This window comes from Rana temporaria, chromosome 2 (assembly GCF_905171775.1).
Source record: "Rana temporaria chromosome 2, aRanTem1.1, whole genome shotgun sequence".
NCBI classification, from domain to species: domain Eukaryota; kingdom Metazoa; phylum Chordata; class Amphibia; order Anura; family Ranidae; genus Rana; species Rana temporaria.
In genome coordinates this window covers 367,143,939-367,170,383 of record NC_053490.1, presented here as the reverse complement: position 1 = coordinate 367,170,383, position 26,445 = coordinate 367,143,939, and the positions used below count along the sequence as shown (strand labels likewise).

The following is a 26,445-nucleotide window of genomic DNA, read 5'->3' as shown; positions in this document are numbered from 1 at the left end:
ATCATATAATGTGCCTACAGTTTCACTTTCGTTTTTAAACTGGTTTCATGTTTATGTGAAGTAAAGAGACCCACAGAACAAAAACAAACAAATCCAGGGCAGTGTTTTGTTTTTAAAATGAATCTGATTGGTTCTGTTAAGTTTTAGACACACAGTAATGACAGCTTAGACCATCATGAAAAGCTCCCAGTATGATGGTTATAAGGAAATAGACAACCAGGAAGTGTGGAGATCAGAGCAGTTTTACAGCAACAAACAATCAAAGCAAAAATGAGCAATGAGGACATGAAACCAGTACTGCAGTAAGGTAAAGGAAGCTAAAATTCCTTTAGTGATCCTTTAACTACGAATGATGGCCCTAGAAATACTGTTCTCAGTTCCGTGTGCACAGTGCTACCTAGGATTTGTGATGGAATAGACAATCCCAGACACCCACAGGAAGGACTTTTACCCAAAATACATGACAGGGTGTGTACAGCATACTGAAGTGTATGTGGAAGCGATTACTTCCACTAGAAAGGCGACCTGGAGTCACAGCTACAGCATTCAGTTAAAAGGCTGGTGCTGCTAAGCCCTACGTTGGTGGCAGCAAAAGTGGATTAAGCTGTAAAAAGGGTCCTATTCTGGAGCCTCGCAAAGTCTAACCTATCTGTCATGGGGAGGAGTCTGGGAAGAAAAAGAGGCCCGGATTCTCAAACGAGTTACGCCGGCGTATCTCCAGATACGCCGTCGTAACTCCGAGTCCGAGCCGTCGTATATATGCGCCCGATTCTTAGAATCAGTTACGCATAGATTTGTATTAGATCCGACCGGCGTAAGTCTCTTACGCCGTTGTATCTTAACTGCATATTTACGCTGGCCGCTAGGGGCGTGTACGCCGATTTACGCCTAGAAATATGTAAATCAGCTAGATACGCAAATTCACGAACGTACGCCCGGCCGACGCAGTACAGCTACACCGTTTACCTTAAGGCTTTTCCCGGCGTAAAGTTACCCCTGCCATATGAGGCGTACACGCGGAGTACCAATGTTAAGTATGGACGCCGTTCCCGCATCGAATTCCGTCCATGAATGGGGCTGGACGTTCCCGCATCGAATTCCGTCCATGAATGGGGCTGGACGTAATTTACGTTCACGTCGAAACCAATACGTCCTTGCGGCGTTCTTTGGAGCAATGCACACTGGGATATGTCCACAGACGGCGCGCATGCGCCGTTCGTAAAAAGCGTCATTTACGTGGGGTCACATAACATTTACATAACACGAAATTTCACTTTGCAAAGAATACCCAATCACATGCAAGGAAAATAATAATAAAAAAAAAAAAGAAGGATGAAAGGCAACACAGCTTCCCTTCATTCACAAAGTGCAACTTCCCCTGCAAAGTGAACAGTCCATTTGCCTTTAGTAAATCAATGCCAAATTCAAGGCATTGCTGTCGGGATTCCTTTTCGGCCCTGCACGTTTACAGCTTTGGGTGCACACATTGATTGTGTCTATTTAAATGGCCACTAGCCAGTCAAACAAATTCGCCTACAATGGAGGGCTCCTCAAGCTGCAAAGGTTGTGGACGTTCACATGCCAGAGTAGATTCTTTGAGGCCAAAATACCGACACCCCCCCCCCCCCCCCTCATTTGGCAGGCACTACCATGCTCAACGCGTACCAGCATTTACGCATAATGCAGCCATTTATGAAGTAAAACAAGCAATGCATCATATTATCCCTTCACTGCCTATCAAATGCCTTTGAAAAGCAAATTGACCTCAAATTAATTTTCCCCACATCTAAACCTAGCCTAACAGCAGGATAAATTTACACAAAGATATGAACGGTCAGAATTGGAAGCAGATTCAAGATCTAAAAAAGGATGCTAATAGTTATACTGACCAACAGGCATGAAATCTCTGAGTTTTTCTGGTATAGTTATTCCATCTTCGGTCTGATAATTCTCCAGAATTGCACAGATGGCTCGTGTTGTAGCACACATTGTAGCATTTAACATATGCACAAAATCAACCTGCAACATACAAGACAGGGCAATATTTATTTAAAACCACTGAACCTCAAAAAACTAAAAATGTTCCCTTGACATTTGTGAGCGCTCTCAGCACAACAAAACAAAGCAATTTTGAAAAAACAAAAAAAGGGGGGGGGGGTGCAAAACAATGTAAAGAGCAATGCACCAAGTGAAATCGAATTAATTGCCAATCAAAATTTTGTCGAGCCGTGGTGTAATGTACTCCAAGCTGTGCAAGTGTGGCTCTGTGTGCATTGGATTTATGGCAGAAGAGACTGATATATAAGAAGGGGGGGGGGGGGGGGAAATCTATTTAAATTGGGAAAGAAAGAAAGAAAGAAAGAAAGAAAGAAAGAAAGAAAGAAAGAAAGAAAGAAAGAAAGAAAGAAAGAAAGAAAGAAAGAAAGAAAGAAAGAAAGAAAGAAAGAAAGAAAGAAAGAAAGAAAGAAAGAAAGAAAGAAAGAAAGAAAGAAGTAGGCAGCCATTGTTGATGACACCCAGCAGAACTAAACAGCATAGAGAACATACTTTAATTTGTACAGTGAGCTAAGCAATCTGCTATGGGGAACTGCTGGCTAAACTTAGCCCAATGCTTTACCTTATCCATCATCTTTTTTGTTTGTCCATAACGGATGCGCAGCCTTCGTGCCTGATAGTCAGTGCAATTTGAGCAAGACACTAATTCTCTAAATGCAGCCGAGCCAGGAAACCATGCTTCCAAGTCCAGCTTCTTACTGGCTGCATGATTTAAAGAACCTGTAAAAAGCAGAAAAATTAGAAGCACTGATGATGTATAGGATTTACACAGATATACATTTTTTTGTCTGAAATGAGCATGCTGTAAATGAGTGTCAGAAAAGTTCTCAAACTACTTAACAGTATAGGCCAGGAACTGCAATATCTTTAAAGCCAAAACATTAGAATGACAGCCATAAAACCCAACAAGTATGAAAAAGGGGGGGAACTAATGCGCAAATCAACCTACCCAAGGTAGAAATAAACTATAAATAACAACTAATACGCAGCTGCCACTACTAAAAATGCTCACGCACTCAAAATAAATGAATTACAGGTAGGGTGTAGTAGCGCTTGCCCAATAAAACTATTTAAATAAAATGACAATCCAAAAAAGTATAAATGTAAAACCGTCAAGCCACCACCGACTGTAGGTCTAAAGGTTTTCCACTCAAAATGTCCAAAGAAATAACCACCCAATATTTAAAAATCAAATATGGTAAGTGGTAATGCGGTAAGATAACGTGATGGCACTTGCTAGGAACTATCTAAAAATAGATCAAGAAAGTAAAATCATGTATGAGTATCCAAAAATATCTGTAAGTATATATGTTCCACTTCAAGTCAAACCCGCCCAGCATCAATCAATTGATGTAGAGGGTAAAGAGAGTGAAATATTAATAATAAAAAACTGATTGAGTAGACAAACGTGCCACCAAGAGCATCGTGCTACCAAAAAAATCCATAAATATGATGAGGAATAAAAATATATCGTTGACCAAAAAATATATTAAATTGTGAATAAAGATTCCTAAAATGATGCTACATCAATATAAAGTGCAATGTGCAAAAAGATATGTATAATAATTATCAGTGAAAGGAATAATGAAATCCAGTGAGAAATCTAAAAAATAAAAATACAATTCATGCATCAGTGAAAATAAAATCCAAAATTATTTTGCAGTGAAATAGTAGCGGTGAAAAAATATGTGTCCCATACAGTAAATCCCTTAAGGGATTAAAATCAAATATACTGTTAGAAAAAAATAAAAAATAAAAAACATGCCAAAGTGACAAATGCACAATTGTGCAAATACAACGAAGTCCAAAGTTCAAAATGTATTTCTTTAAAACTTCAATCGCTGATTTCCAAAGTGTATTATGTGCTCCACCAACAATCGATGATTCAGTGCATCAAAATAAACATGCACACGTGCTTAAAAAGAAGATAATAGATGCCACTCGTCTCTCAGTGCAAGTGTGGGATAAGCGTTTCCACCAGCCCCTTACCTTAGTAAGGCTTTGAAAAAGCCTAATGTAGTGCTGTTCAGGATGGGATATACCTCACACAGTCAGCTTGCTGTTCCAAATTCCGCACCTGAGCGCTCGACCATCTCAGCGCTGACACTCAAATAAAGAACAGGAAGGCTCCCATAGCATAAAACCTTTTACAATTTATTCGTCAAAAAAACAAAGAGTACACTCACAAACATGGATGAGTCATCAGCGTGTGTGATACAAGGGTGTCTCCGCTCTGCGGCCGCGAGCGGATGACGTCACCAACAGCTCTCCGGATTCCTCACGCGTATCGTGACTGACAGAACGTCACTTAATCATAGAATCCTATGATTAAGTGACGTTCTGTCAGTCACGATACGCGTGAGGAATCCGGAGAGCTGTTGGTGACGTCATCCGCTCGCGGCCGCAGAGCGGAGACACCCTTGTATCACTTCGTTGTATTTGCACAATTGTGCATTTGTCACTTTGGCATGTTTTTTATTTTTTATTTTTTTCTAACAGTATATTTGATTTTAATCCCTTAAGGGATTTACTGTATGGGACACATATTTTTTCACCGCTACTATTTCACTGCAAAATAATTTTGGATTTTATTTTCACTGATGCATGAATTGTATTTTTATTTTTTAGATTTCTCACTGGATTTCATTATTCCTTTCACTGATAATTATTATACATATCTTTTTGCACATTGCACTTTATATTGATGTAGCATCATTTTAGGAATCTTTATTCACAATTTAATATATTTTTTGGTCAACGATATATTTTTATTCCTCATCATATTTATGGATTTTTTTGGTAGCACGATGCTCTTGGTGGCACGTTTGTCTACTCAATCAGTTTTTTATTATTAATATTTCACTCTCTTTACCCTCTACATCAATTGATTGATGCTGGGCGGGTTTGACTTGAAGTGGAACATATATACTTACAGATATTTTTGGATACTCATACATGATTTTACTTTCTTGATCTATTTTTAGATAGTTCCTAGCAAGTGCCATCACGTTATCTTACCGCATTACCACTTACCATATTTGATTTTTAAATATTGGGTGGTTATTTCTTTGGACATTTTGAGTGGAAAACCTTTAGACCTACAGTCGGTGGTGGCTTGACGGTTTTACATTTATACTTTTTTGGATTGTCATTTTATTTAAATAGTTTTATTGGGCAAGCGCTACTACACCCTACCTGTAATTCATAAAACCCAACAGTTTCCATGATTCTCTTACGACAAAGTCTCTTCACTGCAGTCTTTTTGTTTTAACCAGATAACAGTTGTAAACTGTTGTAGCGTGGAGGCATACGCAGCCATAAATCTTTGACTTGTCAGACACGACGAGCTTATTGGTCGCTGGATGTGACCGATAGAGTTAGGCTGGCCACACATTATACAATTTTCTTGTACATTTTTCCTTTAGATTTACCAAAACAATAAAATACTAAACACTAAACAATTTGTATGCAATCAGGCCAGCCCTTGCACTACAAAGTTGAACGGAAATCTATAGCACATTGTATAATGTATGGCCAGCCTAAGGGATAGCATCAAACCAAAACTCTGCATTAAAGTATTTGTTACCAAAAATGTTATATATATATATATATCCCCTTCTCTCTTAAAGCATGAATAACAGCACAGTGCTTCTGCTGTTCAATTTGGCCCACTGTAGAACCTAAAAAACCTGGCTGATATTCCTTGGTTCTGCCCTCCCCTCTGTAAACTGACCATGGTTTATCATGGCTGCTGAGTCCTGATAACGTTGTCAGTTTGCGTGCCTCCATCATCTGTCAGCTCTCCCTTCTACTTTCCCCCATCCTCCCCCCCCCTCCCGTCTGCCCGTCAGCTCGATACACTGCCCGCCCTTCCGCTCCTGCTATTAAAAAAAATTATATATATATATATATATATATATATATATACCATCCTATCAGTTATATAACGCTATGTATCCTAGTGTCTGTGTTATATTAAAAAGATGCTGAATTCTACCTCATCTCAGAGCATCTCCTGGCTATTTTCTTCTCCATTTGTTTTAGATCGAATATAGATGTAATGGAACACCTGTTTTTATTGATATCCGAGTCCCAGTAGAGAGATTCGCTTTCTAGGTGTGTCCTGGCGACTTAGCACTGAATGTGAAAGCAAGAGAAATCCCCAAATTTAGGTTACCAGAACAGGAAATGGTGGAAAATCTTCCAAAGGGGACACTAGTTCTGGTGACCTTGGTAACTATCAGGGATTTCCCTCACTTTGAAGGGTTTTCCCCTCTCTGCCTGTTGTGGCTATGTGAGAGGAACAAAAGAAAATTTCCCCAATGGGAAAAATCTGACAGGGGGTAGAACCCTCACTTACTCTATCCAAAAAATAAAATAAAAATTAGCCTTGTTCAAAAAGGAGCTTACCTATACAAAAGTATAGGTAAAAAAGGCATAAAGACTCCAAAATGATCTACATTAAAGTGGACCTGAACCCAAAGCAAAATGTTTCTAATTGGTTCGGGGGAATATCTAAAAATATTAATTATGACTTTACAATTATCAGTTCACTTCCTGAAATGTGGGTGTGCCTACAGCCTCATAGCTGAATTCTAATAGCCTCTGACTGCTAGTCTCAGGAAATTTGAAGATTTGGTGATGTGCACTACTGTGTTCGTGGTGGGGGCGCCCATATGAGGAAGTGAAACCCTGCCTCTACCAAGATGGCTACATCAACACAGAACAGAGTCATAGTGCAGAATAGTAGTCAATCAGTAATAGGCAAAAGATCATCTGCAGGGGGACCACAGGGTATATCGCTGCCTAGTCCTTTCTTTGAATTCTGTCTTGCCTTTTTGGGCACAGTTTTTAGACCTCATTTCCTCTTTGAAGTGGTAGTGAAGTCTGAAGAAAAAAAAAATACAGGCCCCCCTGCAAGTTAACAGCATAATGTTCTAGTATGTACCGCCTACTAGCACATTATGCCAGACTTGCCTATAAAACAGATCACTCCAGCAGCACACTGTGACTGCTGCAAGGAATTCCACAATCATCTGGTTTTCCTTCTGGGTTCATGGGCTCTGGGCGTTGAATGGCAGAGCTGCAATGATGTCCCTCCCGCACAGGAGTCACCATCACAGTACAACGCTATACAGTGCACATTTAAGAGATATTCAATAGTAAAGTAAGCTTTATTATAAAAAGTGACCAAGCAGAGTTTTCTACCTCTTTAGGAGCCGGTTCACACAAGAATCCTGTTCCTGTACATGGTACCATGCAATCTGGTGCCTGCAAATGCAGATCGGTACTTGCGGGTGCTAACCAATTGTTGATGGCACCCCAGCAGAACGCAAAGGAAATGCGTTTTGAGCGCTGTGCGGGAAACACACATGGAGAGTGCCTTTCCCACACTGCATTCTGGTTTGAACTGGTCCTAAGTGATTATAATCTAATGCAGGCATTAGATACAATCATCCTAAATACAGAGAAATGTATTGTTTAGGATATAAAAGTTATCAAAAAAAGATAAAATGCAGGGTGCCTAATGTGAAAGAAGACACTAATCTACATTAAATAAATCTAGTAAATCAATACAGAAGAAAAAAAAGTCTACATGCATAGGTCTAAAATGCATATTGATTTTTGCATGGATGGATCTTTTCCTAAACAATGGACTATGATATGAACAGCAAACTTTAGGTTAAACCAGAAACGATGCTGAATTGCATAACACCATGTACAAGGAACATATTGAAACATATTGAAAATCTGTACTATAGAGAACCCCCATTCCATTTTCAGAATACTACATCCAATGCAGAGCTAAATGTACAAGGATACAACATGCGCTGAGCAGTAATAATCAGAGGCTGTTCTAGGCCTAGTGCACTGGGAGCTGGGTAATTCTTCCCTTTCCTCCTTCTAGGTAGCCAGGAATCTTAGGAGGTTTCACCTGCACAGCCCACCTTCATTACCTTTCTTTTCCTATATGCATTAGAAAAAGAGTTGTGCCTTCTGGTGTCCAGGCTTCTAAATCTTACTTGGACAGGATTATGTTCATCAGGAACCAGGGATATTTAAATGGTAGTACACAAAAATCTATAGAAGCATGCATACCTGAAACAATGTTAACTATGCGATATGGAATGCCCAATGCCTGGTAAAAACCTTCTGCTGTGGCGATCATCTCATCAAACAACTCCCAGGACTTGTTATCATGAGGAGAGGCATATATAAACTGCTCAATCTAAAATGAAGACAAAAAAAAAAAAAAAAAAAAAACAACACTAGATAGACATTTTATTAAAATATTTTGACATGTTGCATACTCTTCGTTCCAACAAGTGCCACTGTAAAAGAGGATTCCCACCTGTTATTTGAAAAGAAGTAACTAAATATTTTGTTTGTATTTCATATATTAGACATAGGACTTAACCTCACCATCGCAAACTTTAGATGGAGTTCCACGTTAACATCAGTTCTTTGAACATACAGTGGAGATATATATTATATATATATATATATATATATATATATATATATATATATATATATATATATATATATATATATATATATATAATGTCTACACACACAAGTTAAAGAGAAAGTAAAGTGCAAACAAAGGGTTTAAAAGCCCCAAGACCAGCGCAAAGTGGAAAGTAATTAGTAATAATGATACCGCGGGGATGTGATTGAAGTGTAATGTTTTGCTATAAATGACCGATACCGAGTATTTGCGCTAGTACTCGTACTCACGCAAATACTCCCGATACCAAAATAGAATACTTTTTTTTTTTTTTGTGACATCGAGCGGTGCATAGAGGCAGGGCCGGATTAACCGTGGGGCTGATGGAGCTGCAGCTCCAGGCCCCCATCATAATATAGGCCCAAACTTAATTCTCTCACCAGGGCCCGGCGGCCGGCCGATGACCGCTATATAATAAATCCACACGTCCAGGCAGCTGCAGTGCCATTGGATGGCACTGATAGGTGGCACTGGCATTGATTGAATGGCACTCATAAATGGATGGCACTGATAGGTGGCACTGGCATTGATTGGGTGGCACTGATGAGATGCACTAATAAGCTGCCTCCCTGCACTGATGCACTAATGGGCACTGATAGGTGGCACTGGCTAGCTGCACTTTTGGGCACTGGCACCGATGAGCTGCACTGATAGGTGGCACTGGCAGTGATCACTCCTTCAATGATATGTAGTTTTCCAGTACCGTATGCTAAAAAACAGCCCCACACCATGATGTACCAGTTCTTCATAATTCTAAAGAAAATATCCCTAGTCTGTATTGTGGTTTGAAAACGGTCACATGACATTTAAAAAAAGTATCGGTATTCGGTATCGGCGACTACTTGAAAAAAAGTATCGGTACTTGTACTCGGTCCTAAAAAAGTGGTATCGGGACAACCCTAGTATTAATGATACCAAGGAGCAGCATGTTGTATGTGAAAAGTGAGTGAAAAAACAAGTCAATATAAATTGATTGAACTGCGCTCCTTAAAAAGGATAAAGTGCAATTATGTGAAAAAGCAATCTCATCCGAGAACCAACAATAGTAAATAATATAAATTAACATGAATAAATAATATTAAGTCCAAACACATATTGCATCTGCGATGATGTGAATGAGTGTTCAAACAATGTATCAAATCCTCATGTAATGTATCAAAACCTTCAAATCCTTGCTGAGCCGCCACCTCTTCACTGAGAACCAAACCACAGAACACTGCAGATGGCTCGGTTCTCTCACCAACCCATTGCCTGTCAGTCAGCAATTCTCCTGCTCCTCCATGCTCATTGGAGCGCTGAGCTGTGGAGGGGCTGGGAACGGCCATCTCAGCGGCTCACTGAGACAGCCATCAGTCCAGGCACCTGGCGGATCCAGGCTTCCGAAGTCAGGATGACGCGCTGCCTGGACTGATCTTGGGGACATCAGCAGAGAGTGGACTTCAGACCGCTCTCTGCTGAAAACGGGTCACAGGAGTGCAAAACAAATGGCACTGTGACCCTTAGGAGAAGCCCAGCCGAACAAGCTCAGGCTGGACTTCTCCTTTAATGTGACCTATAAACAGTACAACTCCTACCTTAAACGAATACTTTGTTGAAGCACCTTTTGATTTTATTACAGCACTCAGTCTTTTTGGGTATGAGTCTATCAGCATGGCAAATCTTGACTTGGCAAAATTTGCCCTCTCTTCTTGCAAAAACCCTCCAACTCTGTTAGACTGCAAGGGCATCTGCGCACAGCCCTCTTCAGATCACCCTACAGATTTTAAAATCGGATTCAGATCTGGGCCATTCCAAAATTGTAATCTTCTTCTGGTGAAGCCATTTCTTTGTTGATTTGGATGTATACTTTGGGTCCTTGCCATGCTGAAAGATGGAGTTCCTCTTGATGTTCAGCTTTCTATCAGAAGCCTGAAAGTTTTGTGCCAATATTGACTGGTATTTAGAACGGTTTATAATTCCCTCTAACTTGACTAAGGCCCCTGTTCCAGCTGAAGAAAAACCACCCCAAAGCATGATCCTGCCTCCACCATGCTTCACTGTGGGTATGGTGTTCTTTTGATGTGCAGTGTTTTTGCGCCAAACATATCTTTTTGGCATTATGGCCAAAAAGTTCAACCTTGATTTCATCTGACCTGAACATATTTTCCTACATGCTTTTGGAGACTTCAGATGTGTTTTTGCAAAATTTAGCCGGGATTGGATGTTTTCCTTTGCAAGAAAAGGCTTCCGTCTTGCCACTCTACCCCATAGCCCAGACATATGAAGAATATGGGAGATTATGTGTTGCTGTTGGCCTCTTGGCAGCCTCCCTGACCAGTTTTCTTCTAGTCATTATATCAATTTTGGAGGGATGTCCAGTTCTTGGTAATGTCACTGTTTGCCATATTTTCTCCACTTGATTCACTGTGTTCCATGGTATATTTAATGCCTTGGAAATTCTTTTGTACCCTTCTCCTGACTGATACCTTTTAACAATGAAATCCCTCTGATGCTTTGGAAGCTCTCTGCGGACCATGGCATTTGCTGTAGGATGTGACTAAGAAAATGTCAGGAAAGACCTACTAAGACAGCTAAACTTTATTTTGGGTTAATCAGAGGCACTTTAAATGGTGGCAGGTGTGTACTGACTCCTATTTAACATGAGTTTGGATGTGATTGCTTAATTTTAAACACAGCTACATCCCCAATTATAAAAGAGGGTGTGCACACTTATGAAGCCATATTTTAGTTTTTTTACTTTTGCCCCCCCCCCCCCCCGCCCAAAGATTTCAGTTTGTTTTTCAACTGAGTTGTGCAGTTTATAGGCCACATTAAAAAGGTGGAAAAAGTTCTGAATTTATTTTTGTCTCATTTTTTTACATCACAGAAAATTGACATTTTAACATGGGTGTGTAGACTTTTTATACCCACTGTATAAGACAAATTGTTATGAAACCTTGTGTTTTTATATATTCAGAGAACTCTGCAATCAACTCTAGAAAATATATACTTTATTACAATGTTGCACTAACATTTTTATACCTTTTCAAACTGATGCACTCTAAAGATCCCACGCGTATCTCTTCCATGGGAGCCAACTTCCTGACGGAAACAAGTCGATAAGCCTGCATAACGGATGGGTAAGTCTTCAGGCTTTAACCATTCATCACGATGTAAAGCAGCAATTGGTTGTTCCGATGTTGCGATCAGGTACTTTTCATCAATGGAATTATCATCAGATTTTTCACTACCCTTTCCAATCACCTAAAAAAATCAAAACAGAGAAAAATCAAAACAATAGGTTATGAGAAACACATATCAAGCCTTAATATGTTTCAGGTAACTGTCATCCACATCATGGAGGGTGTCAGAGTTTTACAGCATCTCCCATAGGTACTTGGATTGAGGATTTTGGTATGAGGTGCACATCTACAATATCGCATTCGGATCACCACCTGTCTCTTTCTGGACTCTTATCTCCATCTGTCATTCACTTTTCACATATGCCATTATCATATGAAAGTTAGTCATAATTAAGTAATAACAGTAGCACTGCTTTAGTATTCAGAGGTACTTATTGAAGTGCCTGTGGACATTTTACTAATGTTTGTGTATACATTTCTTTGCATTTTAAGTGCCAGCTAATATTTTGAAATCACTGTTTTTTTTTTATAGAAATTTCTGAAACTATTGAAATGTCTTTATGATTTTGAGATTTATGAGCTCCACAGCGCTGAGATGTCTGCCGGCACCCGCCAATTACACAGGACACTGGCGATCTGCACCAATCTATATACATGCTTATTGAGATTTTTTTAACCAAAAATATGTAGTAGAATACATATTGGCCTAAATTGATGAAGAAATTAGATTTTGATTAAAAACGACAGAGGTTATCAAATACCACTAAAAGAAAACAGGAGTTAGTACTCACCGGTAACTCCTTTTCCGGTAGTCTTCCAGGACAGCCCTTGAGAGATGGAGTCCCTCCCATCGACACAGGAAACACATTGCCAACAGTTCAAAAGGCGGTCCCTCAGGTCCCTGGTCAGTCATTTACCAAGAACCGAAGGATGGAACTGAAAAATATAACCACAATAGTTAAACATGTTAATGCATCAACATAACTTAAAGGGTGGGATTGTGCTGTCCTGGAAGACTACCGGAAAAGGAGTTACCGGTAAGTACTAACTCCAGTTTTCCCCAGTCATCTTCCAGGACAGCCCTTGAGAGGATCCCCAAGTACTCACCAGATTAGGGTGGGACCACAACTTGGAGGACTTTCCTCCCAAAAGCCTGATCCTGGCTGGACATTAAATCCAGTCTATAATGCCTTGTAAAAAGTGGAGAAGCTTGACCACGTGGCTGCTTTACATATTTGCTCCGGGGTGGCACCAGCTTTTTCTGCCCAGGATGCCAAAAGTGCCCTTGTGGAGTGGGCTTTAAACACCCACAGGAGGATCTTTATTTAGTATTTTATAACTTTCCGCTATAGCTAGCCTGATCCACCTAGCTAAAGTGACTTTGGAAGCTTTTTGTCCCTTACGCTGTCCAGAAAAAAAGTACAAACAAAGAATCTGCCAGTCTAAAAGATTTGGTTGCATCTAAGTATTCTAGAATACACCTTCTCACATCTAATAGATGAAACTGCCTTTATTTTTCATTAGAGGCGTTCTGGCAAAAGGAAGGGAGAATAATGTCTTGGGACCTATGGAATTTGGATGCTACCTTCGGCAAGAACCCAGGATCTGTTTTTAAGATGACTCGGTCTTCAAGGATTTGAAGGAAAGGCTCTCTAATTGAGAGAGCTTGTATTTCACTGACCCTGCGGGCTGAAGTGATTGCCACAAGGAGTACTGTTTTGAAAGTAAGTAGTCTTAAAGAGGCCTCTGAGATAGGTTCAAATGGAGTTCAAGAAGGCTTTGAGGACGAATGACAGGTCCCAAGTTGGATTTACTTTGACCTTAGTTGGTTTCTGTCTAGCGATTGCTTTACAGAACCCGGAAATAAGAGGGTCTTCCTGCAAGCATCTTTCTAAGTATACACTTGGCACTGATATTTGTACCTTAATAGTACTTGGGGTTAACCCCCTTGTCTACCCCGTCTTGTAGAAACTGCAAGATATTTGTTGCATCTCTTTTAGGGTTTTCTTGATCCGCCAACCAGGAATTACATTTTTTACAAATTTTACTGTAGATAGCTCGAGTGACCGGTTTTCGACTCTGAAGTAGGGTTTGAATCACCTTCTCGGATAACCCTTTGTCCTTCAAGATCTCTTCCTCAGTAACCATGCTGAGAGTTTTAGCATGGGTACTCGAGGATGCAGGAGGGGTCCGTGTGACAGGAGGTCCTGTGTGTATGGGAGCCTCAAAAGGTGGTTGATCTGTTAATTTCAGTAATGTTGTGAACCAAGGTCTCTTGGGCCAAACAGGTGCCACCAGTAATGCACATGTTTCCTCTGCCAGAAACTTGGCCAATACCCTCGGAATGAGGTGAAGCGGTGGAAACGCATAGGCTAGACTGAAAATCCATGGTATCTGGAATGCCTCCAGATTCCAGGGATGATCTCTCCTGGGCATAGAGAGCAAAAATTGGGAACTTTTGTATTCTCCTTGAAGTCTCCTCTCTCAGACTTCCATATGTAGCGACCATTCTTGATTTGAAACTAGTTGTCGACTCAAGAAGTCTGCAGTGTTGTTCTGTTTGCCTCTCAAGTGTATCGCGGAAACGGACTTTAGATAAACTTCTGCCCATTGAAACATCTGTTTTGCCTCCAACAATAAATGAGGACTTCTGGTACCTCCCTGCTTGTTTACATAGGCTACTGCCGTCATGTTGTCTGATCGAACTTGAAGGTGGTGACCTTGTAGCTTGTCCTGAAATGCTAGTAGAGCTCTTAGGATTGCTGTTAACTCTTCTGGTGTCCATCTGCCTTGTGCCCAGAAAGCGTTGAGATGGGCTCCCCAACACCAACTGCTCACATCTGTGGTCAGAGTGGATGTGATAGGAAGGACCTAGAGATCCCCTTTGTTTAGGTTCTCTTTGTCCTTCCACCACCAGAGCGAACATTTCACCTTGGTGGGGATCGATACAGATTCTTCTAGATCTTTGTCCTTCATCTGTTCCAACAGGAAATGCTATAGATCTCTCTGGTTGAACCTGGCCCACTGCACAGCTGGGATGGCTGCCATCATCAGACGCACTGCTGACATGACCTCACTTACCGTGCAATAGTGACTGGTTTGAAGAAAGAACATCCTCTGATGTAGGTTGGATATCTTCTCTTCCGGCAAAACTATCTTTTGTTCCACAGATAGTATTTTGTAACCCAAGTACTGAATGTTCTGTGTTGCAGTTGTTTTGGATTTTTCTAGACTGACAATCCACCCCAAGCATCTCAGGTTGTGTTGCGTCAATTCTACATCTTGGCAGAGTTGCTTCTCTGAATGGGCTGTGAGAAGTAAATTGTCCAGGGATGGTATGATTGAGACTGACTGAAGCCTTAAGGGAACTAGTGCTTCCCCAAGAACTTTTGAAAAAATCCTTGGAGATGACGACAGGCCGAAGGGCAGAGCTCTGCACTGAAAGTGATAGATCTTTCAATCTATCTGAATGGCCATGCGAAGGAATTTCTGACATTCCTTTCTTATAGGGATATGTAGATAGGCGTCCCTTAAGTTCAGGGTCGCCATAAATACTTATTTTTGAAGAAGATTTCTTATCGAATAAATTGACTCCATCCGAAATCTCTTCTAACGGATGGAGAGATTTAGGGGTCGGAGGTTCATAATCAGTCTAATCTTCCCTCAGGGCTTTTTTACTACAAAAATGTGCAAGTAAAAACCCTCCTCCTGTTCGTAATTAGGCACTGGTGTCAATTCTTGATCCACCATGTCTCCTATTAAAAAGGGTAAAGCCTTGGCTTTTTCTGAGTGACTTGGTAATTTTGTCACCAGAAACTTGGATGGTGGTTCGCTGTGGAATTCCAGTGTTTAACCTCTTTTGATTATGTTTAGAACAAATTCGTTCGAGGTTGTCTTTTCTCACTGAGGAAGAAAGTTCTTTAATCTTCCTCCCACAGGGACCCTGACGTCACTGGGGCTTGGGCTCTTGACCGGGGCGATTAAAAAGTATGCCCCCTCTCCCTCTGCCTTTTTGCCCTGTCCAATGTTTTTTGGGCTTGAATTCTTTCCCTGTTTTTTCAGATTCCTTAGGGGAACGAGTTTTGGATTTTTGTTTCAGACTGCCTCTGGGTTCTCGTCAAAGGGAAACCTTCTTTTGAGAGAGTTTGGGAAGAAAGCTTTTTTTATGCGGCTCAGCCCATTCTTTGCGCACTAGATCAGAGAGCACACTATGAATAGGGAACGCTCTGGTCTTCTTTTTACCCAGGGCAGCATACATTTTGTCATGCCTGGATAATTGAGTTTCTTCCTGTTCAATCTCCAGTGTATCATAGATAGCACTCAATAATTCATCTACCTCCTCGATAGATAATTTATACTTTGTGATCCTGTTAGCTGCGACCTGATCTTCCTCCTGTTCTGAATCAGAGTCAGAAGATTCAGGCCTAACTAACCCGGGGCTATGCTCCCTTTCTCTATGGGGCTCCCCGGAGCTAGGTATTGTGGGGCTTGGTGAAGGGGAAACTGTAGCTGCACCACTGGAGGAAACAGACACGTTGACACTTGAAATTAAATCCCTAAGGGATTTAAAAGTTGATGCCATCTCTTCCTTAAATGAGCCCAGGTACTTGGCCAAGGGGGAGTCTGTCTCAGATTTCAACAATCTTGCAATACATTGCCTGCATAAGGTCTTGTCATAGCCTGAGGATAGTTTGCTTCCACAATTGGGGCACTTCCTGCGGCCTGACTTTTCCTCCCTTGAAGCCTCCTTAGCCTGAAATGGATATTTTAAAATCAACTCCTTTCCCCTTTAAGGGACACCCGTGCTGCCACCACTGCTATCGTTTCCCCGGGACAGTGACTTCCCATGGAGCAACTATACCCAGCCACCACACCTAGCCTACAAACAACCCAGTACAGGGCATGCCCAGCAGCCTACCTGGGTTAAGCTGGTGCCTACGTCCTCTGGAGTATCCTGGGGATTAGCCTCCATGGTGGCCCCTTCCTCCATATCCCACCGCTAGTCCGGTATTGCTGGACGCTGGTCAGGGATTGTAGGCCTAGCGCGGGCTTTTTCTCTCCCTCACGCGCCGTCGGGAGACTCTGAAACGGAAGTCTCGGCGCACAGTGATGACGCGATTCCGCCGGAAATGACGCGTCGGCGTCTCCGACCCCCACCGCGGTGAAGAGCTGGCTAATGGGGGAACCACGCCATTCTGCCCACTGGCTCACATCGGCACCGGGAGGAGGAGAAAGACCGGGTCTGCTCCGATGTTGCTGGACGGGACCCGAGCCCAGCACCAAAGAAGGTGAGACTTCCTAGAAGGAGATAGGTGGGACCCAGGCCTCTATACAGCCTCTCTTTCCCTGCAGGCAGCCCCTGAGAGATAAAGCCCTATAGTATTGTTCATCTGGCAACATGTTCCTCCGACGGAGGAAACACAATGACTGACCAGGGACCTGAGGGACCGCCTTTTGAACTGTTGGCAATGTGTTTCCTGTGTCGATGGGAGGGACTCCATCTCTCAAGGGTTGTCCTGGAAGACGACTGGGGAAAGCTCTATTTGTGTGTTCGAGGGAGGACAACAATTTTTTTATTAGGGTACAGTGTCGCACGACCGCACAATTGTCAGTTAAAGTAAGGCAGTGCCGTATTGCAAAAAAATGGCCTGGTCATCAAAGGGGATAAATCTTTTTGAGCCGACATGATTAAAAAGGACTATAATTGAATTCTGTAAATCTTAAAAATAAATTTGATCAGCAAGAGTGAGACTGCCTAACTTTGCCTATATTATAAACACACACACACACACACACACACACACACACACAAATCTTTATATTATTATTCTAAACAATGCTAATTTGAGTGCTTTTTGGCAACCCCACCCCCCACCTGATGCAGATCTTTACCAGAATTTAAAAGATAATTGCAAATTATCAGATTGTGATATGTACGAGTGAATGATTACTATAGTATCTGTAGTGCCACAAGCAGTACAAAATAGCACTATACAGCATATATTGTGCTTGTGTATGGAGATCATTTTGCACCTGTACAAATCATTAGCAAGACCCCATCTGAAAAAATGCAGTTCAGTTTTGGGCACCTGTTATAAAAATCCTGTTTTTTTTTAGAACAGCTTACCTGTAAAATCCCTTTCTTGGCGTACACTACAGAACACAGAGCCAGTCATTACATAATGGGTTAAAGTGGATGTAAACCCGAAAAAAATATGTTTTTTTTATGTCACAATGTAGGGTATAAGATTTCCTATCATCTGTGCACTGTATTGCCACACAGAGTTAATCCAGCTCTGAGCAATCCTCTTTTATTGTTCAGTCAAATAAAACGGACTTGCAGAGAAAAACCTTGGTCCGTTCCGCCCCCACAGCAGGTTGGATTACTGCGCCTCCCAGGAGAAAGACCTTAATAAAGATTCCAATTTCTTCTCAGAAGGATCTTTAAATACCTGGGCATTGTCCACTGGACAAGTAAGGCTTTTATTTACACAAGAGATAGCTGCATCCACAGAAGGCAGACTCCATTTCTTGGTAAACTTCTTCTCCATAGAATAAAGAACTTCAGACTTTTTTAGGAGGAAAAAAACGCTTATCTGGGTGTTTCCAGTCTGCGTAAATCAGATTCTCCAATAAAGGATGAATCGGAAAGGCACAAGCAGCCTGTGGGGATTTTAAAGAACCCAGAGAGGAGACAGGTGATTCAGTTAATTCAGAAAAGGGTAATCTGAATGTAGAGCGAACCGCTTCAGCATAACATTGCACCTGTAACTTCAGAACCTGGGAAGCAGAAAAAGGTTCTTCTGATATTATTGACCCCTCGGAGTCCTCATCCTCCGATGGGGCCTCATTCTCCTAAGATCTTTCTGCAAGAAGATCTAAAACAGATGGAGATCTGCTTCGCTTTTTGTCCCTGAGGACTTTTCAATCAGCGCAGCGATTCTCCTTTCTAAGTTGTCCAGGGCTGTCGCCAGAGAGTCCTCCATGACATATGCAGGCACAGGCACCACAGGAGAGTCTGTTACTCCAGATAGAGGTAATGGCTCATCCTGTACAGGTGCATCAGATCTCACAGGAGAGGAAGGTATCGAGGAGGCACGGCTAGGGCCCCCCCCCCCGTCTTAGGCGGCGATGCTTTTTTGTTTTTAGTACCAGAACTTCTTCTTTGGGAAGACATATTGCCAAGCAAATCCAAGGTACCAACAAATGCATATACTACTGTGCTAGTTTAGCAATCTACATATAAGTATGCAACTAATAACACAGTTTCATGCTAGAGTAGGTGTCTTATCTTGGGAGTGCTCAGCCAACCACATGGAGACCTTACGTGCCCTTACGCTGCTGTGTCCCTTCAAGGAAAGCTCCAGGCTTAGGAGGCTCTTTTTATTACTTCCTGTCTGTGTTTGCCATCTGAACCTCATGCGTGCGCCCGCTTACAGCCCCGCCCCCCCTCTCCCATTGCTAATAGCATAAAGCGCGCACAACCTAGGGGGTAATGGCGGTAATCAAATGTGAGGAAGATCCCCCCGATACCTGTCTGAGAGCAGAAGGAGTGTGCTGTATGAAGGAACGGACACTGCCTCTTCCCTGGGCCTTGTAAAAGACTCTGCCAGGACTTTTTGTGTATAATAGCGAAAGTGCTGGACCCTAGAGCCCAGTCCTCTGAAGAGAGACATTACAGGCGACACCTCGTCCGCGAGGTCCGGATACTATAAAGTTTTGGCGTAACAATTTAGGCATCTTGGATGGACCCCAAAAGTGTAGCTCTTTTACCCCCCAAGGGTTTCTTTGGCAGAGCTTCCTTAGCACATCCTAAAAAAAAAAATCGCGTCCAACACCTTAGACACTGGCGAAAAAAAACTGGAGGTACTTCCCTGATGGGAGGGGTTATATGGAGGGGAACGGTCTTTAATTGGTTGTGCCAGTGTCCAATCACGGCTGGTGACCCTTAATCCATTATGTAATGACTGGTTCTGTGTCCGGTGGTGTACGATAAAGAAAATAAATTGGGGAACTGGAGAAAGTTCAGAGAAGGGCAACTGAACTGATAAGAGGCATGGAGGATCTCAGCGATGAGGAAAGATTAGAGGAACTGATTTTATTCTCCCTTGAGAAGAGGAGGAGATTAAGGGGGGAATGTGATCAACATTTATAAATACATAAGTGAGTGGTCCATATAGTTAACTTAGTGTTGAGTTATTCACTTTAAGGTCATCACAGAGGGGCACACTTTACATCTGGAGGAAAAGAGATTTAATCTCCAAATACGGAAAGGTTTCTTCACAGTAAGAGCTGTGAAAATGTGTAATAGACTCCCTCAAAAGGTGGTTCTGGCCAGCTCAGTAGATGGCTTTAAAAAAGGCCTGGATTCTTTCCAAAAAAAAAAAAAAAAAATTTATATATATATATATATATATATATATATATATATATATATATATATATATATATATATATATATATATATATATATATATACATAAAATCACACACACACACACACGTTTCTGTACGCATAGGAATAAAAAAAACATTGAGGTTTGTTCATAGCATACCTTATACAACTCATCATCAAACTGGCTTAGTTGAGCTACTTCCTGCATTACTTCTTTCCTCATGAAAAATGGTGTGTATATGGGAGTATAACCTTTCCCTGCTAGAGTCTGAAGTGCAAACTGGATAAGTGCTTGCTCCAAAAATACAAGTGGACCCTATAAAAAGGCAGAAAGAGTCGGCGGTAAAGATGCATAACAAGATGATATTACGATAAACAAAAAAAAAAAGTGTGAAAAAAAAAGAAAAAAAGGAAGCCGGTTTTATCCCTTTTATTGACTTAGCATACACGTTTTTTCTGTGTGGAAGCAGACATCTATAATAAATCTTAGGGCGCTTTCACACCGATTCAAAGCAAAAACACACATATGTGTTTTTACCATGTCTGTCAAAATCCACATCCGTGTTTTCTTTGCATTTCAATGGGGAGGTGCATGTTTTTACCGCATCAAAAATGCAGCAAGCAGGATTATACTAAAAGCAGCAGACCAGCAGTGTGAAGAGTTCCATAGGTCATACGTTTTTCTTACGCTTTGTTTTTAATGCAGTGGAAGAAAAACGGATCAGTGTGAAAGCAGGGTGTGTTGCATGTGACACGTGGGATAAATTAGCAAAGTGGCATAGTTTCCACACATGAGAAACATTTTCCAGCCACCGGTCCCAGGTCTTGTGATACTTGTTTGGACAACCTCTATGGATATAAAGAACTTTTTTGTAGGGTAAGCTAGCATTGATCCATTGCTGGACAGTCAGGGATGACTTCCTAAGCCAGACCCTTGAAATTTGCATTCTGGCCATAAAGAGACTCCTGTAGGAAAATATGCAGAGGTTTGTCTTCCTCTGAGGTGGAGAGAAGGCCTAGGAGAAATTTTTTAGGGCATAGAGTCAAAAAGGAGAGCCCATGTGGTCATGTAAAAATTTGACCACTTGGGTCCAGTATCCCTGAATACAAGTGTAGGACCATAACAGGTGGTAAAAGGTGCCCAAAAAAAATTATTTTAGGGTCCAGTTTGGGTCCAATTTAACACTCCTAAAGCTTCCACTTTATTATAATTCATACTGATAAAAATAAATAAAATATATTATAATATAGGGGGAAGTTAATTTCAGTAATGCAATTCAAAAAATTCAATTCAATTCAATAAGACAGAGGGGAGACATTTAACAGGTAAGGATATAGCTGCAAAGGGTGTGCAAACTCAATATTGAACCCTATGGACTAAGACTGGGATGCCACTATAGTTCATGTGCGTGTAAAGGCAGGCAACCCAATACTTTTGGCAATAATATATTGCAATAAAGCTCTGTGTCCCCAATGTGTAGTGGAAGAGAGAGGAGAGGAGAGCCACTGCTGTCTGGTTGATCAGACCGTCATATACAGCCCATCCCCCTTAGCCGGGCATTTTGATAGACAGATCACCCGTCCAATCCTGGGACAAGTAATCTGTCTATCAAAGTGCCCGGACAAGGGGGAGGGGCTGTATATGACAGTACGCGGCGGGGAACACACAGCTATTGAAATGAAAGCTTTTATGTTCCCCACGCGCTGATCAACCAGATGGCAACGGCGGATCTTCTCTCCCTTCCCCTATGATCGTGCCAACAAACCCAGGCTGCTGGCGGTGCTCGCCCCCCCCGCCCCCAGGCAGCCAGCTCTCAAAATGCAAGCAGGCGAGTGGATTTTTTGAGGGCTGTGTATATATATATATATATATATATATATATATATATATATATATATATATATATATATATTTTACACATGCACACACAAAACGAACAAGGACATACAGAATTTTAATTGCATTCCTGTAGCAATAAACGGTCACTTAATCTGCATCTGTCCCATGCATCGCCTTGCTGAATAACAGCATCACACTAAGGGCCCCTTCACATGGGGCGGATCAGTAATGATCCGCCCCGTGAACCTCTGTTTGCTCAGCGGGGATCGCTCCGTTGATCCCCGCTGAGCCGGTGGATGACAGGTCGGTCCCCGCACACTTTTCTCCGCTCTCCCCTATGGGGGGGATCGGATGAACACAGATCATCCGATCTGATGACGGAAGGGAAAATAGGGTCTTCCTCCGTCTGCAGAATTGGAGGCGGGCGTGATCGGGTGTCAGCAGATGTTCATCCGCGATCTCATAGGGACCAATGTATGTCCCCTTTTCATCCGCACATGGATGGATGAAAAAGCGGACATACGGTCCGCGGGTGTGAAAGGGGCCTAAAGAGTGCGTGCCTAGATGGCATGTGCATGGTCACATTTGACCAGACATTTTTTTATATCACGTGGTCATTTAAATCAGTGGGGGGGGGGGGGGGGGCTTCTGCACTAGAGCTATGCATAGATCAAAAGCAGAAAGCCTAGGCAGGTACCAGGTAAACCCTGTATGCATTACAAGGCTTACATTTCAATTTTGATTGAAGTGTACCTTTTTTTCTTCAAGTCATAGCTAATAAATGTAAGCACATTTGCAGAACATTTCAGTACATCGATCATAAAAGACTTATGATATGCTATCAATGGCCTGGTTGTGCAAAATGTAGTACTTTCGAATCACAAACCCTAAACATGCAAGCTGTAAATCAGTGGCAGAGTTGAATTTCCTCAGTCAGCAATAGCAGTTGATTTCACAAACAAATTTACATTGAAAATGACCCAAATTATCCTAGAAGGTCTGAAAAATCACTATAGTGAATCCAAAAGTATTGGGTTATTCAGCTTGTTACATGTTCACAAATAAGAGTTTCCCAAATGACCCTTTTTGCTGTCCACACGGTACCCACCTTAAGGAAATAGCCTCTGCTGCCAGCAACTACGGCACCTTTATCTCCTTCAAAGCCATCTACCATAACTACAAGATCCACATGAGAGTACTTCTTTTTACTTCCACAGTCTCCAAATGTGCGCTCCACTTTGTTGTCATTGTCCTAGACATGTCAGAAATCCAAAAAAGAGTTTTGTTGTACATCATAAGCCAAGAAGCAGAAAAGGTTTATAAAAAAAAAAAAAAAAAAAAATATCTTAAAATAAAAAAACATGTTTACTTTGTTATAGACTACCGTAAAACCTTGGATTGAGAGTAACTTGGCCCGAGAGTGTTTTGCAAGACAAGCCATTTTTTTTTTTTTTTATAAATTTTGACTTGATAAATGAGCGATGACTTGATATACAAGTAGCGTCACAACCGAGTATAAAAGAGAAGAGAGGCTCCTCCAAGTGTAGCAATATGGTTACATTTAATGAAGGTACAACACTTAGCAACTCACATGGTTGATGATTAAAAACAGGCACATCCAAGTATGCAGGCATCCAGGGTAAAGCTGCCCATAGACCATCCCCCTCTCCGCCATCGGCGTTATTTCATCCACGAGCGCTTCAAGCCTCACTTTCAGAGATCGCCATTTTAAATTATCAACCATGCGAGTTGCTAAATATTGTAACTTCATTAAATATAACCATATTGCTACACTTAGAGGTGCCTCTCTTCTCTTTTATACTCTGTGGCTCCTGCTGGATTTTGCTTCTAATCCCCTTGTGGATGGACATTTTATCGTTACACATCACATTGATATAATCTTTTTATATGGACGATAAACTGAAGAACTTATGAATAAATTGCTGTGGAACAAATCATGAGCAGTTTTCATGATTTCTTATGGGGACATTTGCTTGCATATAAGAGCATTTTGGATTACAAGCATGCTTCCGGAACCAATTATGCTTGCAAGCAAGAGTTTTACTGTATATCAAAAAATACAAGGACAGTATAAACATCCCAAAAATGACTTTTTTGGAACATACCTAAACCAAAGTTGACCTAATGTTTTGCCACTATCTTTTTTAAAGGTGTTAATGCACAGGTCATACAATGGAAAGATGGAAATGAAGGGGTCAATGTGGAGGGTAAGGGAAGTGAATGTGTTAAATGTACAGATCATACTACAGATGTTCAGCTTAAACTAAAGAAGGGGGGGGGGGCGAGTTGTAAAAAAAAAAAAAAAAAAAGGAAGGAAGAAGATCTAATAATCAAATTAATTAAAACCCCCAACTTGAATCTCCCTTCCTTCAATACTCCTTCCTCCATTGTGGGGAAAAAGGGGGACTGTGAAATGTATGCAACATTTGAGATTGCCGTCATTGGCTCCATGCATTTTACCTGTGATCTGTGCTGTCTACTAACAGCTTGATCAAATGGACTGGCCACCTGAGAACTCAGACCAAAACCTGAAATTATTTTCCTATTTGCATGTAGAGGCATACACCAAACAAATAGGCACACACCCTGGATTAAGGGCTATACTGTAAAGAAACCATTTAAACAGGCCAACTAAGACAACAGAATTTCAGTATTCTCTGTAAATACACAGATTATCCCCAATTTTGTCCTTTTTAAAACTTAAAATTACTAAAAACAGAGAACAGAATGAAAATGGAAGTTAATACCTCATCATTACTGATTGGTACAGATGGGTGCAGCAGGTTTCCTATTTCTCGAAGGCTTTCAAATCTTTCAGTCTCTAAACGCAAACGTTCCGTGTCGATTTCTGCAATTTTCTCATCTATCATGACTCGAAGTTTCTTAATCTGCGTTACTGATAATGTCTGTATTGGATAAGATTCACATTATTAAAAAAAAAAAAAAAAATTAAAAAACTATTGTAAAAGCAACAAGTGAAAATTATTTCTTGGACCCCAAACACATTAATGTAGGTGCAAACCCATAATTTCAAAATCACTCCAGTTATCAGGCGATGAATAATTAGTCCTTCTCCCTGTTAGTTATGGAGATGAGTGTGGGGAAGATGGCCCCCCACCCATCTCCAAACCATTGCAGGGCGGAAGTAATGTCAAAACTTCACTTCCGACCATAGCTCTTAAAGCAACATTTTTTTTATTTAATTTTTTTTATTGCATTTCAGTGTAAATGTGAGATCTGAGTTTTTTTTGAGTCCCGATCTCATATTTAAGAGGTCCTGTCATGCTTTTTTCCCTATTACAAGGGATGTTTACATTCCTTGTAATAGGAAAAAAAGCGACATTTTTTTTTTGTTTAAAGAACATCGTAAAAATAAAACAAACATTAAAATATAATTAAATTTTTTTTTAAACACGCCTGTCCAGCTTGCGCGCAGAAGCAAATGCATACGTGAGTAGCGCCCACATATGAAAACGGTGTTCAAACCATGCGAGGCATCGCCACGATCGTTCCAGCAATAATTCTAACCCTAGACCTCCTTTGAAACGAGTGGTTAAGTCAATTCAGTTTTTGGGTTCACAAACACTTTAATAGCTGGCTACAGATCATTGGTGTGCCAAGTTTATCAGGAGCTGCATTGGACAGAATGGGGGTTATTTACTAAAATATGAGAGTGCAACGCTTCATGGAAACCAATCAGCTTCCAAGTTGTATTGCCAACAGAATAAGCTGAAGCTAGAAGCTGGCTATATTACACAGCTGCACCAGATTCTGAGTGCTCCAGTTTTAGTAAATCTCCCCTACAAGGTTTAATTTACTAAAACTAGAGTGCAAAATCTGGTGCAGCTTTGCATAGAAACCAATTAGCTTGCAGGTTTTTGTCAAATCTTAATTGTATAAGCTGATTTGTTTCTCTTCTGCAGGGCTGCACCAGATTTTGCACTCTCCAGTTTTAGTAAATCAACCCCAATGTGTAGCTACTGAAGCCAGTGGTTCTGTAGCAAATTCTTAACTTAGTTTAGGCAATGAATGGTTGTCTTTTTGCAATCGCTGTGACAGTGATTACAATGTACTCCTCCTTAGCAACAAAAGGAGCTAATAAAGGAAATATCTAAAATTAGTAAAAACGCCTTTGCAAAACATAGCCCTAGCCCATTAATGCAAGTTAAGGCGATAATATATTGATAGCTTTTACAAGTATTGTATCTATCAAGTTAGTATTTATTCACTATAGGAGAAAAACAGAATGTCATATAGTGGATATCAATGTTAGGCCTTCTGTTTCTGGATACAGCATTAACACAGAGGTTTTAATGGAAAGGCTGACAAAAGGTAAATGTAATGTTTAACTAAACTTACCTCTATTATGCCCTTTGCAAGATAAAGTCCCGTGAATACACTGCTGTCATTACAATAGTATCATTCATGGGCTACTTTTGGTCCCTACTCATTACCCAAATTGTGCCAAATACCAGTGACATAATGTGTAAGGACCAAAAAC

The 26,445-nt window shown here is 41.0% G+C and overlaps 1 protein-coding gene across 1 annotated transcript in view; it reads right to left on the bottom strand.

The window, feature by feature from the left end:
* SARS1 (seryl-tRNA synthetase 1) overlaps positions 1 to 26,445 on the bottom strand; it is a 48,955-nt gene that overhangs the window by 11,581 nt on the left and 10,929 nt on the right. Inside the window, exons 4-10 of the mRNA XM_040337709.1 lie at positions 24,692 to 24,850; positions 23,032 to 23,175; positions 20,244 to 20,399; positions 11,588 to 11,809; positions 8,155 to 8,284; positions 2,618 to 2,775; positions 1,890 to 2,019 (exon numbers count right to left, since the gene is read on the bottom strand). Coding sequence (XP_040193643.1) covers positions 1,890 to 2,019; positions 2,618 to 2,775; positions 8,155 to 8,284; positions 11,588 to 11,809; positions 20,244 to 20,399; positions 23,032 to 23,175; positions 24,692 to 24,850 — 1,099 coding nt within the window. The remainder of the gene's footprint in view (positions 1 to 1,889; positions 2,020 to 2,617; positions 2,776 to 8,154; positions 8,285 to 11,587; positions 11,810 to 20,243; positions 20,400 to 23,031; positions 23,176 to 24,691; positions 24,851 to 26,445) is intronic.